Source organism: Struthio camelus, chromosome 13 (assembly GCF_040807025.1).
Source record: "Struthio camelus isolate bStrCam1 chromosome 13, bStrCam1.hap1, whole genome shotgun sequence".
In the NCBI taxonomy this organism is placed as follows: Eukaryota; Metazoa; Chordata; class Aves; order Struthioniformes; family Struthionidae; genus Struthio; species Struthio camelus.
Window position 1 is genome coordinate 2,834,253 of NC_090954.1, and position 20,144 is coordinate 2,854,396.

Genomic DNA, 20,144 nt, shown 5'->3' on the forward strand with positions numbered 1-20,144 from the left:
TCCTTGGCCTTTCCCTGAGCTGTTCGGGGTCGATGCTGGTTAGCCCTGTACCGATATTACGCTCTTTCGGCATAAAACTCTTCAAGTGTTTATCGATATAACGGTTAAGGGGGGGTGGGGGAGGACCCGGCGCCGGCAGCCGACTTTTGCGAGCCTCCCGGCCCCACCGCCCTCCCCGAGCCGGCCCCGGCTTTGGCCGCCTGCGGACACACGTTTTTCTCCTCAGGGAGCGCGCGGGGCCGCGGGACGCGACGCGACAGGACGCGGGACAACAGGGCGGGACAACGGTCGCCAGCGCCGCCTCAGGGCAGCGCTGAGGCGGCGGCGCGCGAGCGGCTGCCAGGGGCGGGGCTGCCGGGGGCGGGGCTGCCCGAGCGGGCGGCCCCTTTCCCGCCCTCTCGGCCGGCCCCAACGGCGCGGCGCGGCGGTTGGGGCCGGCCGAGAGGGCGGGAGGAGGCGGCGCGTTAGCGCGGCGCCTTCCCGCTGTAAGCTGCCTCGTCGTCTGCGCCCTCAGGGGCGGCGGCGGCGGGGCGGGGCGGCGGCCCGCTATGGAGCGGCCCAAATGCCCTCCCTACGCCCGCGGCAGAAAGGCGCCGCGGAAGAAGCGCTGCTCTTCCCCGTTACCGGGGGGGGCCGCCGCCGCCGCCCGGAGCAGGGCGGGCAGCGCGGCCGGCGCCCTCCGGCCCTGCCGGCGACGCCTCTTCGGGAGCGCCGGCCCGGCGGGGCTGGAGCCGAGCAGTAAGCGCTCGTCCTTGCCCCTGCCGCCTGGTAGCTCCGGTGCTCCTGGGTCGGGCTGCCCCGGGGCGGCAGCGGCGGGGAGGTGTTTGAGGGGCGAAAGCCCCCAAACGTGGCGCGTGTCATGTCGTGCGTGGAGAGGGTCGGGTAGAGGCAGCAGCCGGCTCTGCAGGGCCGGCAGCGCTTGTGCAGAGGGTGTTGTGCCACGGGTTGTCCAGTGTTTCTTTATCATTCACGTACTTTGCTTTCGTGACAGCTTGGGACGTGACAGTAAGGATGCTGCTCCAAATCCTTAATGCTCGGGAGAAGGATGTCAAATTATTGTCTAAGCGTTGTGGGCTCCCACAGTTGTGTATCGGCTCGTCTTTTATTCGCCTCTTGCGTTCAGGCTAAGCTGAACCTGCCTGAGGTTTTAAAGCAGTTTGTTATTAGCCAGGTCTCCTGTGAGGTGCAGAGAGGAGGCAGCTGAGCTGGCATCTGGGGGGGGTCATTTCTTCTTAGCCCTTAGTCATAAACAGGGGTTTCCACCCTCTTTTTTTTTAACTGGCTAATCAATCCCTTCAGAAAAGACACGGGAAAACCCTAGCCAGCCTTTTTAAAAAATCTTTGTTTAAAGTTATTCCACGAAAGGACCAGTCATTCTTATTGCTCAATATAATTTAGCAAATCTCAATCAAGAACTGGAAGCTTGGAAGGGGGAAAACAACCACAACAACAAAAGTGAGGGTCCGAGGAGGAGGTATGGCCCTAAAGTGAGGGCTGACACTAGTGGTGTAACTTGGTATGGTAAACGGGGAAGATCAGTGTGAGATGTTTCTGTCCCCTAAAGGTGGGACTTTAAAATAGTATTATAATGTACAGTAAAGGTTGGTTTCTGTCTTGGTCCTGCTCTGCTGGTGCCTGCTCTTACTTGTAGGTGTTAGTACTCTTGCATAGCAGACCAGGTCCAACTAGCAGCCGTTGAGGTCTGTTTCCTCTTTATACTTAGATATGTCTTGGAAGAAAGAGGGGAAGGGAATGATTCCTGCTCATGCAGTGTCCAGTGATCTCACGCTTGAGATGACGTGCAATGATGACCAATCTATGTAGAAATGCTTGTGATGCTACAGACAGACTTCCTTTGAAATGGAATTAAACATCTTTGAGCCTTGATATAATGAAGGTCACTTCCAAGGTGGTCTTCCTTTTAATCGATAGATTTCTAAAACACCTGAAGTATTTCTCAGAGTCTCCTATTGTTTGTCCTTGTTGCTCTTTTGATAAATGAAGCTCAGTAGAAATAACAAGCCAGATTCACTTAGGATACTTGTAGTATAAGGGTCAAAGTTATGGGCATGAAGGAGAGGGAACAGTTAAAGGTGCCCTGTGAGAAATAATAATCTAAATTCTGGCATTAAAACTAAAGTTACTTAACTAAATGCTCACTCTTCTCTAGGCCTGAAGGGAAAATCCAGTGTGAAAGCCTTACCAAAAATTAAAGAAAAACTTGAAGTGACCCAAGTGAGCCATTCATCCAATCAAAGGTCTGTTACAACATGTTCAAATACACCATTACTAATACTAGCTAGTGCTTAACATCATTTTGCCTGCATGAGATGTCTCTTGGGGATATATAGTCTGAATTCCTAGTAAACTGATGTTTGTCAGACAATTTGTTGGCATCTCATAAACATAACTTGGGTAATTTTTTTTGGCTTCCTATAGAATGATGTAGCTCTATATATCGAGCTTAGGTCCGTTCTGTTCTTTCAACTGCAGCACTCTAGTGAATGTCAAAGAGGTGACCAACATAGAAGAAACTGAAGAGAAAATAGGAGAAAGCACTGTACTGCTGAAGGTTACAATGTTATTTCATTCTTTTTCTGCTAATAGTTGGGGGGAGGGATAAATCAAGAAACGGATGCCAGTGACATGTTAAATTCTTTTTCTACTCAAGTAGAATCTCCTGTGAGCTACACATGGAGATATATATGTGTGTGTGTGTATATATATATATATATATATGTATTTTTTTCAGGCTGAACTTGATCCTGTAGTTTGATGCTTTTTTCACCCATGTTTTTGGCCAAAATAAAAGATATGGAAGCTATTGGTAGTGTGCTAGTGTGCATCAATACTAATTACCCTTAATGAAGAAAGGCCTTAGCAGTTGTGCGGTATATAGCTCATTAGACTGATTCCAGAGAGTTGCTTAATTCTAGTTCAGACACAGGCTTACAGTTTAGTCTTTGGCAAGTCACTGTTGTGCTGTTCCTTGTATTTGTACGGTTGTAACAAAGTTTTTTTTGAGATGACTGAGCAGAAGAGTTGTATGGAAGTGCTGCAACTGCAAGAAAATAGTTCATTGGATATGTTTGAACTAGAAGTTGATACAGCAGCAGACTTGAGTGAAATTGCTGTGAAACTGTTTTTCTTTAAAATATTAATTCTTATTTAGACTCTACCAAATATGCATATTTTCTGGAAACACTTTAGTTTCATAGTGTATAATACCTAAAACACATAAAGTTGTTTGTTCTTATAGGAATGCTCTGGGCTTTTGAAAGTGAGCAGCATGAATTGTGCTTCTAACTGAAAATCAAACAAAAGATGGGGAGAGGCATTACTGGACCGCTGTCTTATGTATAACTTCTCTTGATGTCAGTATGCCTTCGCTGGACGTCTCATCCAGCAAAGACTAGGATCAAATCAATGGGTATTCATTATGAATTGTGGAACTCTTAAGTCAGATTGCAGATTTGTTAATGATGCGTGAAAAACAGTGGTGTGAATTACGCTGTGAATAGCAAATTTAAGTGATGAAGTACACAACAGTCAGTTTCTGAGGGTCTAGTAGAGTAACTGCATTTCTTTACCTAGGTCCAATTTCCTTAAGTTGTTTGTATCTGACATTTAATTCTAGGAATCTTCAGTAATCAACTTTGAAAGTAAAGAAAGTTTGAAAAACGCTGAAGTGACTTCAAGTGAGTATAACTTGAAATGAATTTTAATGACAGTACTGTAATTTTAATGACAGTTCTGAACCTGAGAAAAAACTTCTTCACTGTGAGGGTGACAGAGCATTGGAACAGGTTGCCCAGAGAGGTGGTGGAGTCTCCTTCGCTGGAGATATTCAAAAGCCGTCTGGATGTGATCCTGGGCAATATGCTCTAGGTGACCCTGCTTGGGCGGGGAGGTTGGACCAGATGATCTCCAGAGGTCCCTTCCAACCTAAACGATTCTGTGATTCTGTGAAAAGTACTGGTCTTGCAGTGAAACTGTAACTTGTGCGCTGTTGTACTGATTTGGACTGCCATGTTATCAGAAAGTACAGGTTGTGAGACCTCTGATTGGATTTGCCTCATATTCTAGCATGTGCACAGTGCATACTCTGCTTTTAGAAAGTACCTTTGAGAAGTAACTCATCTTGCTTTTACTTAGCTCTTAACAGGATTAGTATTCTACTTCTTTGTGTTTATTTTCTAGAGTTATTCATGTAAGAATGTAATCTTGTAGTGTTATTTATTGGTAGAAGGTATAGAGTGCTACTTGATCTTTATTTTCTGTTATTGACCTTTCCAGGGAAAACTCTATTTTTAGTTCTGGTATAATCAGTGCCTTATACAGCAGTTATTTTTGGAGACACTTCCAGAATTATGAATTACAGCTTTGAAATGGAAAATACTGTTCAGTAAACTTAGTGAATTGACAGCTAGGCAGCCCAAAGAACATAGGAAATAATTCCAAGCAGGTGGTTATTACCCTACATTTAAGGGTTGGAACTTTTGTTTGCCTAGAGCACTTCTAGTAATTAAAAGAAGTTTCTGAGCTCAAACTTCCGTGGCAATGTGTGAGTATTTGAAAATCTGTTGAGAGAACTGGCTAGCTTCTTCATTAGAAGAAAGAGACTCTTAATAACCTGTACCGAGGGGAAGGCTGCAAGATGAGTACATCCCATAACAGATCTGAGAGCCTTGAGTCCAATCTGTTGGAAACCACATCATCTTGGTTTTATTGTTCACAGACCTATTTGTTAAGATGGGGTCTTGTGTTTTCTAAAACTTGCTCTTTTAAAAAGCTTGCTTATAAATAGTTAGACCTTCCGGACAACAAACCTAGCTGAGAATCACCTTAGCAGATGCAAAACCTGTCAGGCATGTTAGTGCACCTTGGTCTAGGAAGATATCTCCTGTTAGCTTATTGTGGTGTAAATCAGACTTCAAGACGCCCCTTTGGGTTTTAAGTGTATTATAAATTAGTGTAAGATACTGAATTGACAATAATTAGCTCATCACAGAAGTAGAACTTAGACCCGCTGGTAAGGAAATCACTGTGGCTTGTACAAGTTTGTTTGTTTGTTTGGTAGACTCTGTTTTTTGCTTCTTTTTGTAGGTACAGGATTGACTCTTCCCACAGGTGTTTCAACTTTTCTACTAGAGTGTTTAGATGTAGATTCCACTGCAGACTATAACGCAGGCTCTAATGACAGCATGAACAATTGCTCATCCCCTGAAACCTTCAGACATGAAGATGATTCAGGTGAGATCTCTCTCTCTCTCTTTTTAGCTCTGTTTGAATTAAAAATGTTAGTGGGACTATGTACAATAGGAAGACTAATGGCCCCTGTTGGCTTGACTCATGAGGTCAGATCTTTGCCTTCAGCCAAGCTGTGCTTAACATGGAATCTGTATCTGGTTCTCCAGTCCAGAGTGAATCAGTTCCTGGTGTGATTTGAATCATACTGTAAAATCTCCCAGTTGACACAAACTGTTCATTGGAGGTGACCAGCTGGTCTGTTTTCAGCCATCTGTTCCTCCCAAACTTTTCTGCAACTCTTTGGACGGGGCAATGCTTTCACTCTGTTTTAAAGTTTGTCTTGCAAACGTGATTGCTGTCAGTTTGGTCAAAACTTGAATAACTCTTCTGTGTCCAGACAGAAGTAACCTTTACCCTGAGGACTGTGTCAAATATAAGAACTCAACTCTCCTGGACTCCAGCAAAGCGATGACTATAGATAAGGTGCCACAGATCTCAAATCTGTCCGCAATACTAGGTAATTCTCTTCTACAATACTTTGAAATATATACGTGAACATATTTCACTGTAGTGCAAAGAACCTCTGCAAAGTATCTGACAATCATTTTGTTTAAGATATTTCTGTGTAATGGGGAACGGTTCCTTGTTCCATGCTTGCTTCTAATATTATGCTTTATAATTTAGTGTGCAGTAAAACATTGTCAGGCCTGCTTAGCTTTTTCTTTTAAAGCTTAGCTTTTATGTTTTTTTTAGAACCTGTATTGGAGGATTTTCAAGACCAATACACTAGAAGGTAATCTTTGACATACCTAAATGTCCAGGTTTTTCCTCTTCTAAGCAATGTTTTGGCTGCTATGAATAAATCTCTGATCCTGCAAACCCTTCTGGTGAGTTTCAACTACCTATGTCCCCACTGACTTTGCTGAAACCAGTGCATTGAGACAAGTAGGGAAGAGCTTGCCTTACAGACTTTTGTCTCAGTCTTGCAGCTGCAGGAAAATCAATGTGACAAAATTTAATGGGAGATCTTAGGGAAGGGGGAGGTGCTATTGTGATATTTCTTTACAAACTTTCTAAATAAGTTGATTTTACCCGCAGTCGTTCTCTCTCTGTTTTTATTCACTCACAAGCATGAGGATGTGTGTGCCCAAGTGGTCTGTCCAGGATTGCTTGTGTAATACAGAGGACAGGAGGTGCCTGTTGCCAAGTCCCCATCATGTCTTTGGGGTTCTGGGTTTGGCCATGACAAAAGCAGTTTTTGGACAGATCTTTTATACCCTTTAGGAGTCATCGGCTATTGTGAGGTAGTCCTTCGCCTCAGAAGCATACTGATTTCAGCCTTGATAAATCTTAGATCACGTTGCTGCCCACTGTCTGTCTTTTTCTTGTTTGGAATACATGTCCGTTTTCTGGATGGGCTAACAGGAAGAGGAATGCTATATGTGATCTGTGGCAACCTTGTTGCCATCCTCCTGGTATTAGGATGCAGGGTTTTCTGTTGACAAGTCATCCATGTTGTGGTTTTATCAGAATGCTGGGTCTTCCACTGCTGAGTCTTCTATTCACCTGGTCTTGTCACAATGCAAGTCTTTTGGTCCTGACATAAACGCACACATTTCTCAGACTTAATCCTAGGAACAGTGTCCTCTCTTTTAACCCTTGTTCTGCTGCTTCTTCCAGTCTTAGGCATTTCCATTAATACATCATTCATAACCATCTTACTATGTCATGGATCTCTACAAAATTCATTCTGAATTTTTCTGTGATCCTAAACTGTTTCCCCTGCATCCTCCTTAAATATATTGTGTCCTCGTATATTTCAGTGCAGCGTATTTTACTTTAGTGGCTGTCTTCTGTAGCTTTTCAGTTCCACATATCTTCAGAGTAAGTGATGTGACTTGATGATAAACTTTCAAAAAAACTGTGAAGTGTGATTGACTAAGCTAAATAAGTGTTTTTTTAAGTATAAGCTTTATTCCTTTTCATTCGGTCTGTAATTCTTATATGATTTTGTTATATGTTGTTTTTCTTAATTTTAACAATCTTCATTCAAAGTTCTTTTTATTTTTTTCTCCTTCCCTAGAAATAAGCCATCAAAATGCAATTACAGTTCTTCAGAATTAAATGTTTCAACTACTCTAGCAGGTAAAACGTGTCCTAAAACAGTTGTATGATAACAGAATTTTCTAACGAAATTTAAACGATGGAAAAATAACAGACCCAGACTTCCACTTGGCCATTTCCCCCCCCGCCCCCAGCATAGGCTAAGCTCAACCGTGTCTAGAAAGGAAGTGTGAATCTAAGATCTATCCTCTAAATAAGACTTGGTTTAGCCATAACAGCTCCTAACTCTTTAGGAGAAGATACAAACCACAAACTGCGTTATTCAGTGTAATCACAAGTGATGCTCAGTGAAAACACAGTTAGCTTTTCTTATTTAACTTATCCAGGAATGGAACTTTTTGAGTCATGCTGCTTACTTTTGCGTAGTTCCTATCAGCCTTCACAAGTACTCTCACAAGTCTCTCGTGCAAGACGCAGTTCTGAACTGCGACTGATGCAGTTCTGGCTGTGGCCCAGGTACCACATGATTTTCCCCTGCTAAATTTGGACTGTAATAGCAGCAGAAGTTGCCACTGGCAAAGGCTGCTGTGGTTATGTAATTCCTCTGCTCCCACAGTATGTGTGTTTAGTAGTAAATAACCAGGTGAGCATAAGATTAATAAGCAACCATGTTTCCTCGAGGAAAGGGAGAGGAATAAAGCTGCCCTGTTGGGAAGGAGGGAGATGAGGAATGCTACATGTGTTGAAGGGAGGAAGTGTTTATATGGGTGGCTTTGGAACGATCATTTTGAAAACCTGTACGATCCTGTAAGACATGGGTTGGAGAGTAGCTGTGGTCTTTGTCTTAAAGTTAATTAATTTACTGGAAATTTATCACAGGGAAACAAGTCTGTAAAATTACAGCTGCAAGAGAGAGAACTCCAGGCCTAAAAACCGGTATGCGCTGTTCTTCACCGAAAGGACCGGAAAGAAAGGTAAAAGATTTTTAATAAGTAATGTAACAACTAGGTTGAAACAGAAGTGATTTGCTGCATCTTCATACAGTTGAAAGCCTGCACCTGAGAGTGTAGATGCTGTTTCTTTTGCTTGAAAGAGGTGTCTGCAGACAGTGGTAAAGAGACTGCAGACATAACTTGGTCATGGCTCTGGATAGCAGTAATAGTCATGGATACCCCATAAGCTCAGTATCTTTCAAACTAATTATTTTAGTGGTACCAAACCAATTGCATAGATCTTAGTCTGACAGCATCTCTTTGTTAGTATGATTGTAAAGGCTCACTTTATAACGTGAAGTGTAATTGTTTCGCGCTTTAGCCTGACAATCAAACCGCTAAACCCAAGAAGCTGGAGTGCAAGAAAAAAGCTAAATTCTCGAGTCCTTTAGAAGGTGTGTCATCATTCAGTCAGCTTGAATCTGCCCCAGAAAGCACTTCAGCCAAATCAGTGGAGTTGACGGCACAAGTACTGCCATCCAAACAGCCAGATGCTATGGTAAGAATTTCCACTGTGCTCTGCTGGTTAACAAAGGCATAGAATTGAAGTAAGAATTTTGACTGATGACAGAAGGTGCAATTAAATATGAGAAATATTAGGAAGTCTAGTTATAATGGTGACCTGAAATAGCTTTTCTGTGCTATAAAAGATTGATTCTTTATCTTAATTCTGAAACGTGAGACGAAGTAAACATACTGGAATTCAGTACTTCCACCCTAGGTACTAATTATAATTTGTAATAGAGCTCTTATAAGCAATATTCTGTACTACGGGAATACTGTAGGAATTAGTAATAAACATTGGAGAGTTTGAAACTGATGTTAAATTCTCTGTCTCCGTTTAGCAAATGAGTTCCACTGTGCTGATTGCGGAGAATAACAAAGCCCTGCTAAAAAGCCCTGGTTATGCTCAGCCTGCAGAGCTAGATGTAAGTGTCTATCCTGATCCTTTTTTAATGATTAAAACCAAACAAAGTAGTCGTCATGGTGCATCTCAATTCTGGCTATACCTGTATTATAATACAATTGTGAAGCAAGTAATATGTTAAATTCAATCAACTGGGCAGTTAAAAAAAAAAAAAAAAAAGTATGGATTTTGTGTTTTTAAAACTACTTGTGATCAGGGGGGAAAAAAAAGCACCTACTAACTTTACTTCCATTACATTGTCATTCCAGATAAACTGATAAATGCCAGTTTGAATTCTTTGTCAGTACTACCATTTCTTTCCATGCTGCAATAGAAGTGACATCTCTGTCACTTTCATGCCATGGTTCCTAACAGGCTCTGTAAACTGTACAGTTTTGGAGAAAAGGGAAACTACTTCAATGCAAAGATTGCTTAATTTAGCACCAGTTTATTTGGAGGGAAAACATATGGGTTTTCCTAGTGTTGTAAAACTCAATATATTACTGCAAACAAATTTGAATTTATGAATGCTAGATTAACAAATGAAAAACATCAGGGTCTTGCTGGAGGCGAAAGATAATAATCATTAAGGATTAGGAGACTGAAGTCCTAAGTCATATTTTTGAAGCAATAGAACATCTGTTGTATGAGCCAACAAATGTTAGCCAATTTGAGTTATTGTCTGTTAATTGGGCAGTTATTGCTGTGTGTTTTATATTTTGATGGAACTGTAGCTTAGCTTGTCACCAGTGTGCAGAGCCTCGCCTGGGGAAGACTTATTCCTGAATACAACAGGTCCATATGTAAATTCAGAAGAAATTGTTCCTGCCTCTCTGAGCTCAGAAATTATTCCTCAAAGACCAGAAGAAAAGAATATTTTTCAGGTTCTAATTTTATTGCACTCTTTAAATCCAGTTTTGCCATGCTAGTTCGTAGAGTACAGCGTATTAAAACCTTACAGCATTGCACACAGCTGAAGAGAACATGTAAGCTTTGAAGCTTTCTATCACCCTTTCTTATGGCATATGAAGTGTACGTGAATAGTCTTAAATATTTTTTAAGGACACCCCTTGAAATCTGCATGTCATCTCTTTTTTCCAGTTTTTTTTTGCATTTCCCTAGAAAAAAGCTAGAAGACTGTCTTCAGTGTAAATAGTTGTGGGAATCAAATGTCATTAATCTTTTCAGCCTCCGTATAACAGAGAAGAAATGTGCTCCATTGTTAGAACTTCGCCAGGTCAGAAGTCTTCCAGGCTTCACCAAATTCCAGTTAACAGAAATGTATTCTGCCTTCCCAAAGGAGTGCCTGAAGGTAATGGAATATAGAAGTGGTCCACTGTGCAGATGGTAACTGGCTATTTGAGTGCGTAAGGATTTTTTTTTTTTTAAGTCTAAATATTTGCAAAAATCACTAGGTGAAAGAGTATAACACCCTGAAAACTTTAATTTGCCTGCTACTGGGCAGCAGTACTTCACTAATAAACTACACTAATGTTTTCTCTCCTAAGGATCTTTAACATGTGAAATCATACAGTCTTAGGAGTGTAAAGGCTACATGTGTGTCAGTGGTATATCAGAGGAAGAATTCACAAAACTGTCCATATGCCTGGATCTGAGTGTAGTTAGACAAATCTGTTTCCCTGACTGGCCTGTAAATGTCCCATTATGGACAGGAAGATGATATTAAAATAAGATCTTTTGCCTTTGCAAGCCAATGACTTCCTACCCATCTTGGTTATCTGTTTACCTTGTCTTTAAGCACCTGAAACTTCATCTCCTGCTGCCCAGCCAATAAGAACATAACCTGTTTTGCTAAATACTTAAAGGCTTTATAAAGGAGTTCAGGTGCCAGCTATGTTCCTGTTTCACTATCATAGAAGTCACTTTTGGTTGGCATTGTTAAGGTAACAGCTGGCTGATGCATTTAGTTGTCTGCTGAACTATTTCTGTTCAAACTACTGTCTTTCCTGCCCCTAATGTTAGCTGCAGTGTCAGTGTTGTTACACAAGATACTGAAAAACCTCTGTGGAGTGTTTGCTTGTAACACATGACATTTACTATAAAATGCTTGCCTGCACAGAACTTGGCAAAATGGGATTCTAGGTCACGGAAGAGGCGCTGAGGGTTATGTTACTGTTTTAGGTACAGTGCAAATTGAATTAAGGGTGAATCACTGAAGAAAATTCAAGCTTTGTACTTCAGTATTTGTAAGCTACTACTTAATTTAAACTAAGATATAGACTTCTGGAGAGACCAGAGAGATTCCTGCAGAAAGACTCTGTCCCTAGGCTATTTAGGAAAAACTATTTTGCTTCATCTGTCTACAAGGTGTGATTAAATTTCTAGAACCACAAAGGTTGTGCTGCACACCTGCAGGTTACTTTTTACATTTTTTTAAATATATTTTTGATTAAGCTGCAGTTTATTCAGATCTCTGTTTGCCATTTCATAGGCTAGATGATTAAGGCCAGAAGGTGTTACTAGGTAACTCTTGGAATAGACAGACCTCTTCAAGTTACTCCTTAAATACACCTTCTAGCCTCAGTGCTGGTATGAAGACTCCCTAGAAAAGAGACCAGCTTGTTGAGTAAATTATTAGCCTATGCCTGATTTCTATGGTGAATATGTCAGACTTCAGCTGTCAACCACTGGTATTTCTTGCACCTTTCTCAGTTGAACTGAACTCTGTATTACCTAGAATTTTTTCTCTGAAAGTAGTTCGTGTGATAGGTTATCTTTTTCTTTAAAGATTGTCAGCATCTCTCTAAAAGTTTCTGTTCTTTTCTTCTTCTGAGACTCTTAAGTAACATAGGGGGAGCTCCTTTCTTCACTTCCTAGCTCTCTGTTAAACATAAAAACGAGAACTAGATACAAAACTGATTATTGTCATAAAGAGAGGAGGTAAAATACCCTTTCCTTTTCAAGCTCTCCTGAAGTTTCTCAGTGTGCCACTGGATGGCGTATGTCTTCCTAAATTAGTTCTTTGCGGACAACGTCTGCAAACGCTCTGCAAGTTATATTCCGTGGTCACTTACGCTACTTTAATAGAGAGATATCGGCATAAGAGGTTTCAAAAATACTGAATATACAAACAGCTTTCAGTGAAACTGTAGGCTCCTAGATCCAGATATTCTCATATAGTTTCACAGATTGAGTACGTACAGCTTCTAGAGCGCAGGGAAGTGGTCTTAAGTGTGTGTATGTGTTAACTAGTGACAAACATCTGATGCTTCTGTGTAGAAGAACTCAGTGTGATAAGGATGTTAGGTCTTGTGGCCAAGAGAATTGGCGTAATACAGAACGTAGGTCATATTTGATAAGTGAGTGAAACTCAGAAATCGGCAAGTATTGTTGTCAGAACAAAAATTTGTGTTTTTATTACTAGGTCTCTGGGGGAGCCTGGGAATCTGGAATTAACTAAGACTCCCTAAAGGGGAGGTTTTTTTTTTGTATGCTGGATGTGTCTATCTCTGCTCAAGGAATCTTACAGTTGATATTCTTTTTCATTAGGAATGTAAACAAACTCAAAACTACTGTGTTTTTTCTTCTCGCTAGCAACTCACCTAACAAGATCCAGATTCTTCCAAACAAATGATAACATGGATTTCTCCTAAACATCTAAACAGCTTGTCAGATTAATGAGCTTTCTCTCACACTTGAGAATGTACCATTTTATTGGTAATATTTAACCTATCACTTTTTTCCCCTCCAGATACTATTACAAGTACCAAAAATTGGGTCTACAATAAACATAGATGAGAGATCTGGTGTTCAGCACGAGTCAACGGAAGAAAAAAAGTCTTGCTTCTGTGGCAGGGAGGTGAGATGAGGACAATAAGCAGAATTACTAGCTGAATTTTTTTGGCTTATACACTGGCTGAAACTTAGTATAATGCTTTGTAGTAAGCCTGTAAATGCTTTTCTTGAGCACTTTAATATTAAAATTTTTGTACCAGCAACTAGTTCTTATTTTGGGTATTATTCTATAAGTACTTCATAAAGATGCTTCTTTAGTTCATTTATATTTATTTTTTAGAAAGTGTGACTCAAGGGCAGCAGACCAGATTGTGTTGATGGAATTGTTTTTGGCACTTTCTGTACTAAGACTTCTAGATTTCTTTTCTGGTATAAGCATTTAGAGATGTGACCTCTACTTGAGCGAAGTGTTAACATTATTCATAAAGGTAACAACTGTATGTCCTGAAAACGTAAACGTAAAGCATTTATATACTCCCAGTGCCTCAGAAGTCAATACAGGATGTTAAGTTACCATTAAACTACTTGCATGCTTAGGTCTGCAGAACTTGGGGGATACAAGACTTTGTTTATTCTAATGCAAAATGATTTATAATCATGAAGCTGGATCTTTACCCTACCATCATCCCAATACAGCTATCTTATGATCAGCACTAGCATCATATACAGTGCCCAATCACTGTCTTTCCATTTCATCTCGGTTATTCTGTAATCCCACCTATTTCCACACGGTTCTCCTTCAGCCCACGTGTGTTCAGGCACCCCCAGAATCCCTGCTATTGGGGTACTTGTTTCAGTCATCTTTAACTTCCCATCATTTCTTGCCTCCTGCTACCTTCAACTTCCTTTTTTTTAAACTTCAAGTAGAGAATGCATGTCTCACTAAAGTAACATGATGCAGCTCTTCATGCTTTTGGCTTAAGTTTCTGTTAAAATTACAACCTGGAACTGCACTTTATGTATGTCACATATCAATAGTCCTAATAAACTCTTTATTTTCTAGTGCAGAGTTGAGGCTTAGGTACAGATGGACCTCCCCAATGAAACAGTGACTATCTATTGAATCTTCTTTGCCTTGCAGGCAAAGTACTCACCTTTTTTCACTTAATTTGTGCTACGATACAATATAACCTCTTGGTAGAGAGGCTGGCTTGATGCCCTGTGGATAAGCAGAGAGGAGGGCTCAGAAGGCCCATGTGGTAATGAAAGATGAGTAGTCATTGTGTCCTCAAGACTTGTGCAGAGCAAGTAGGTGCCTTACCTGAATAAAAGGGGCGGGGCGGGGGAACCCCTAACGTACCTGAACTATCTCGAGAGCTGGATATTGGCATTCTGGATTTTCAAGTTATTGCTCATGCTACTTGGCATATAGGTTAGATTCCCAGTGCTTCGAGTTCAGTCTGTGTGTTGTTAATCTATAAATGTCATTCTTCAAAAGGGTGCTGAACGCCTCAACAAAAAGCACGGACAAGAGTATAGTCTTCTCTCTTGCGTATATTACAGACCAAAGTAGTTTGGATCCCTAGAATGTTCTCACTAACAACAACCCTTACTCAGATTCTCTCCTAGAAATAAAGGAAGCTTCTCCGTGTTTTAAAAAGATAGTGTTGCTTTCCAGACCACTTGAAGCTTGAGTTTGTTTCTCGATATTATGAGCTAGGATTTTCATGCCCTGGAATGTATTTCCAAATTTCCAAAATGAGCATGTCAAGAAAACAAAATGCAAAACTCTGATTAGTTTGACTACATTTGGAAGTACCTGTGAAAGTTGAGACCCTGAACCTATTCCCATTGCTCTGGGGTAGAGTAAAATGCAAATATGTGCTGTTAGATTTAGTCCATAAACAAGTATTGTATAAACATATCATATGGCTCAAGGTTAAAAATGATGCCATTAAATTATTTTCCCTTTAAGCATTAGTAGAGTGAGTTCTGCCAGTAGCTCGTTTGAGTCCCCTTGGGAATGCTTCTAATTACCAATATCCTTGTTCCTACAAATACTAAGCCACTAGTAATTAAGCGTGCAAGAATCTAGAGCCCCTAGGTGATAGAGGTTAGTGCCTTGACTTAACTTTTAATTTTGCTTAAAGCTGTGTATCTAAGAAATTGTGATTACAATGACTATTCAAGTAACATTTCACACTTAAAGGGCGATCCAGAATACACTTACAGTAGATACCTCTTTTATTCTAGGAGTCCTAGAAAAAACACTTATTTTGCCCCAAACTGTTTCATAGTTTCTGTATGAGAAACAGACTAATACTGACATATTCACTGGGGAGTACAAGACTTAAAAGGCATAGTCTGTAAACGTGGCCTTGGCGGTAGCAGCCTGAAAATTCCCCAGATTTACTTTGTTTTCCTCAGTGTGATGGGAACGTATAGGAGGACAGAAATATCATGAGCCACGATCTCTCTTGTCCTTCCCTTCAGTTATGAAAGCACTGCTTCTTATTTTCAGCTTTTATCTGACTCTTAGAGAAAGTATAATTAATTACCAGGCTAGTTCTCCGCCCCAGGGAAGGAAATTTTATTTGTTTTGAAGCCACAACAATATCTACTCTTGTTCTGCTTTTTTCCGAGGGTAGGCATTTTCCCCATGTTTGAAGCTGAAGAATGACTACATATAAAATTTCACTCCAAGTGGAAGTTGGCTTTTCCATATTAGTGGGAAAAGGTTATGGGTCACAGCCATTTAATGGGTTGTACAGAAGCGCCTATTTGTGCAGTGATTCAGGAGAGAAGTCTGGTCAGTGTCAATAGGGCTGATGTGTCACAAATCTAGACATGACGAAGTCTTAATGATTTGAATGGAATCACTTAAAATGAGCCAGTCTATGCAAGAACTGTGTTAATACTTTATCACTAGGAAATGTGTATTGTAGTTGCATATTTAGAGTATGTATTGTACATAAAGCTATTAAGAGTTTTTTTTGTTAACAGAAATAACTGAAAATGTTATGTGAAGCGTACTTTTAGGAGATCTTAAAGGGCTTGGAGGGACTGAGAAATGTTTTGCTTCATGCACTGGAGTACTCTAGGGGTATGTGTACCAGCTATTGGAGTGTAAAGACCTTGTATGCAAATAGCTCTATCTGTTGGTTCACAATCTCTAAAGGCTGAAAGTACAGGTTTGGGGCCCAAGGCAATGTTTACTGAATAGACAGATAAGTAGAAATTAACGTTCTTTGCTTAGGTGTGAGGATTTGCCTACAGGGAGATTTTTTTTTATAGGAAAATGGACTATTAAATTTGTATTTATCCCTTTTTCTCTGTCTGTCCTCCCCTCCACTGTCCTGATTAAGATAGCTTAATCAAGCCTATAAGAAGCACTTGCTGTTTAAATTAGGAGCTTTGGAGCAGATTAATATTCAGTTTTAAGTGGACTCTATCAACTTGAATTTTAATGTACTTGAGATGGCTAAATCTTCTTCAGTACTATAAACTGCAACTATGAAATTGTATTTTCTGGCCAAAATTCTACTATTTGGTAGGATTCCCAGTTTTATGAGTATGCGGGTTTTTTTTGTTTGTTTGTTTTTAAATTTGAAACTGTACTTTTATGCCCACCTTGAAGCTAGCTAGCTTTTACTTGGTGAAAGGATTGATCCATAAAGATCTATCCACAGCAGGCAGGCCTATCCTCCATAGAGAACAAGGGAAAAAGATGCATCTGGACTTTGATTCCTATTTTCTGTCATAATTATCTTCAACTTTTAATGGCTGCAAAACAGAAGTTCTTACAGCTGGCTGATTGTGAAGTATAATTTTATTTTTTTATATATATATCTAAAATGACATAAAATAATATATAAAATGTGTTACACATGCTAAATTATCCCTCTTAAAAGAATCTACTTAAACTAGTTTAAATTAATTTAATTTAGTTTAATCCCATTTTCCAGAGAAAGCAGTTGAGTGACTTCACTTTTATTTAGTCAAATGAATTAAAAACTAACTTTCTAGTAGCGTTCTGTCTGCATAGTGCCTTGTCTCAGAGACAGTGAGGGAGAATGGTAGCTATAACTAGTATTTCATTTCTTTAAGTATTTTACTACTACACCGTTCTGCAGAACCTGTGGATCCTTTTCATTTTTTTTATAAAATAGAGCAACGTTGTTCCGTGTTTTGTTTTTGGGGGGGTCCTGGGGGGGGGGGTACGTCTTGCTTCTCTGTTTCTTCTGGCCTCAGGGGCCGGGCATGCCGGGGGGCAGAGGGAAGTTTCAAGCGGGGCGGCGGCAAGGAGGGCCGCCTCGGGGCGTTGCGTCCGAGCTGGGCCGCCTCGGCTTTCGCTCTGAGGCTGGGGGAGGCTCCCTCGGAGCCACCGGGGCAGGGACTAGGGCAGCGGACAGGGGCCCGGAGCGGGATTTCCTGGGTCTGGGGCAGAAACGGTTACGGGCGAGGCTGCAGTTAGCAGCAGGTGAAAGCTGCCGAAGCGTTAGTTACAGCGCCAAGGAGCGAGCGGCGGCAGCGTGACCTTTTTGCCCATCTTGCCCTGCTCTTAATTCCCCCGGGAGAAAGGAAACTAAGGCTGGCGGGCGGGTGGCCGTGTCGGGGGGCGGCGGGCTCCGCGTCTTCCCCCCCCCGGCGGGGCCGGCGCCGCAGCCACTCAGCGGCCCGCGCAGCGCAGCGCCCCGCCCGGCCCGGCCGCGCCGGCCCGCCCCTTCTGGCAGCGCCGAGTGACTAATTTCTGTCATATGACTGTGACACCGAATGGAGTCGGGCTGGCGGAACTAGCCGCTGCGAGGGGACGGCGCTGCGCGGAGCCCAGCGCCTCGGCGGCGGGGGCCAGCGGCGGCGGCGGCGCCCCACCATGCCGCCCACCCTCTTCCAGAAGCTCTTCAACAAGAAGCACGGGCTCATCTCGCCCGCCAGGGACTCCCGGGACGACTGCGTCTTCAGGTGAGCGGGCGGGGCCGCCCCCTTCGCCGCCGCCCCCCCCCCCCAACTTCTGCCGCCGACTTCCCGAAGGGGCCACGGCGGGAGGCCGGCGCCCCCCTCCCCCGGCTTCGCCCCTCCGCAAGCGCCCCGCTCCGGGGCGACCGGGAGCCCCGGGCCGCTGTGGCGGTCGCCGCGCTGCCCCCTCACGACGGCGCCGCCTCCTCACAGCGCGCTGCCCCCTCACGGCGCTTCCTCCCCCCGCCGCGCGCGGCGTCTCCTCACGGCTCTTCCCCCCCCCCCCCCCCCCCCCCCGCCGCGCGCGGCGTCTCCTCACGGCTCTTCCCCCCCCCCCCCCCGCGCGGCGTCTCCTCACGGCTCTTCCCCCCCCCCCCCCGCGCGGCGTCTCCTCACGGCTCTTCCCCCCCCCCCCCCCCCGCGCGGCGTCTCCTCACGGCTCCCCCCGCGGCGGCCTCCTCAGCGGAGGGCTCCCCCGCGCCGCCGTCCCGCTCCCCCGCCGTCTCCCCGCCGGTTTTGCCCGGTGCCGAGGGGCAGCGGCGCCCCGAGGGGGGGGGGGCCCTCCGCTGCCCCCCCCACCCCGGTGCAGCCGCGATGCGCGGGGCGGCCCGGGGGCTGAGGCGGGAGAGACGCCGTTCCGCTTGGCAGAGGCAGGCGGGAGCAGCCGTAAAAACGTGCGGGGAAGGGGGGGGGCATAGGGGGAAGAGGCGAAAAATGCGAAATTTTCGCAGCCGCCAAGAGAGGCGTAGGGTTACTCGTGAAATTCGTCGTGATATAACCACGACAAGCCTTGGATCCCCCGAAAGGGGCCAAGCACAACGTTGGCAGGCAGAAAAAGGGGGAGCCTTTTATTTATTTGTATATTGTTTGCTCCCGGAGGACTTTCCTGCCTGTTAAAAGCCTGGGTGAGGGGTGGGTTGGAGCGGGGGGGGGGGGGTCTGCGCCGGCCCCGTCGCCAAGGTGGGAGCGTTGGTGGCGTAGGGGACGGGACGCCCCAGAGGTCGGGGCGCCCCGGCCTGGGGAGCTGCTTCGGGTCCTGCCTTGGGACGTGGGTGGATCTGCGCTGTGTTTCCCTTAGCCCCCGCTCTGTCAGGGCCTAGGGCTTCGCTTAAAGGTTAGCTTAGAAACGGGTAGTTTTTGTGGCTGTACGATAGTTATCTAGATGCTGAACAGCACTTCTGTCGTCGGCTGGAGCGGTGTAAAGGTAACCTGAAAAATCATGCGAAGATTGCACCTTAAGTGCAAAACAAAACCCCCAAAAAACAGAAAAACCTCCCATGCTTCGTTAGCAAGAGATACGCACTTCTTGAAATGCTTCTAAGGTAGTGTCTTAATCCCCCCTGCAGTATCTTGAAACTTGTTGCCAAATGATCAGCCCTTGGGTTGCTCTGTAAAGGGAGATTATCTGACTGATGGACTTAATTGTGTATGATTGCATATTTCCTTAACTGCACTAATATGATCTCAGAAAACGTTTTAGGTGGTTAATAGCACAGTATTTTCAGTGCCACTATTTCACAGAATATTGATGGATCTTTTGCGTTCTTACGCAGTCACAAAACGCTGCTGGACACAACCTTAAGTCCAGTGCGGTAACCAGACTTCACTGGGCAAGAAACTGATTATAGCTGCTCAGACACTTCTCTGTCACTTACCTTGAAGGGTTTGTTTCTCTTTTTGAATGATATGTTTCATGAGGCAAAACTTCTTAAATTGTGTCTCGGTCGTCTTATTTTCTACGCTAGCTTAATACAGGGATGTGACCACTTGACTGGGAAAGGGTGCCGGGGCTGTTCTGTGTAATTGCTGTGCATTTCTCACTCTGCCAAGACGCTTCTCAATGATGAACTTGTATGGAGACTGGTGGTTAATTTAACAGCTGCAATGCAGACCCTGGGGCAGAAATGTGGGGATCACACCTGTGTTGAAAGAAGTGAAAGTGAGTACTCTCCAATGTCTCTTCTTCCTCTTAATGTAGATCACTGTGCCAGGCAGCAAGTGATCTTTCCAAATGATATGACGCTCTGTCTGCTCCTACCTTCCTCCAAAACGCTGTCCTGTTTCATTTGTATAGAATCCAAAGAGGATGCTGACGGTTCTTATTTGCAAGACTCAAGTATTATTTTTAAGACCATTACAAATGATTAACTGTTGCTGAACTTATTTCATTTTCCAAATGGGGATAGGTCTTTAGTTAATCCTCCCTATGTATGATCTTATCGGATACTGCTGAAACTTTTGGATAATGTGCAAAATAAAGACCCTTATTTGCTACAGCT

The 20,144-nt window shown here is 43.3% G+C and overlaps 2 protein-coding genes across 11 annotated transcripts in view; both read left to right on the top strand.

Moving 5' to 3' along the window:
* Positions 1 to 530: 530 nt before the first annotated feature.
* Positions 531 to 13,177, top strand: MEIKIN (meiotic kinetochore factor). Of its 2 annotated transcripts, XM_068959974.1 has the most exons (14): positions 549 to 738; positions 2,171 to 2,258; positions 2,494 to 2,572; positions 3,638 to 3,698; positions 5,107 to 5,253; positions 5,648 to 5,767; positions 6,004 to 6,043; positions 7,334 to 7,395; positions 8,194 to 8,288; positions 8,629 to 8,805; positions 9,152 to 9,235; positions 9,948 to 10,097; positions 10,402 to 10,525; positions 12,926 to 13,177. In XM_068959974.1, exons 1-14 carry the CDS (start codon positions 549 to 551, stop codon positions 12,970 to 12,972), a joined length of 1,464 nt encoding a protein of 487 aa, XP_068816075.1. In that variant the 3' UTR covers positions 12,973 to 13,177. The 2 variants fall into 2 exon arrangements, with proteins under 2 accessions (XP_068816076.1, XP_068816075.1); XM_068959975.1 differs by lacking the exon at positions 9,948 to 10,097 and having other exon boundaries at positions 531 to 738.
* Positions 13,178 to 17,632: 4,455 nt separating this feature from the next.
* The window catches only part of FNIP1 (folliculin interacting protein 1), a 73,460-nt gene continuing 70,948 nt past the window's right edge, over positions 17,633 to 20,144 (top strand). For 4 of the 9 annotated variants that reach the window (XR_011143996.1, XR_011143995.1, XM_068960006.1 and 1 more), the window contains exon 1: positions 17,657 to 17,871. Coding sequence is in view for 4 of the 9 variants with exons in the window: in XM_068960006.1 (XP_068816107.1) it covers positions 17,783 to 17,871 (89 nt within the window). In the remaining 5 variants the exon portion in view is untranslated. Of the gene's footprint in view, positions 17,872 to 19,673; positions 19,805 to 20,144 lie in introns of those variants that run through there. The other 5 variants (XM_068960015.1, XM_068960017.1, XM_068960007.1 and 2 more) reach the window with 4 other exon arrangements.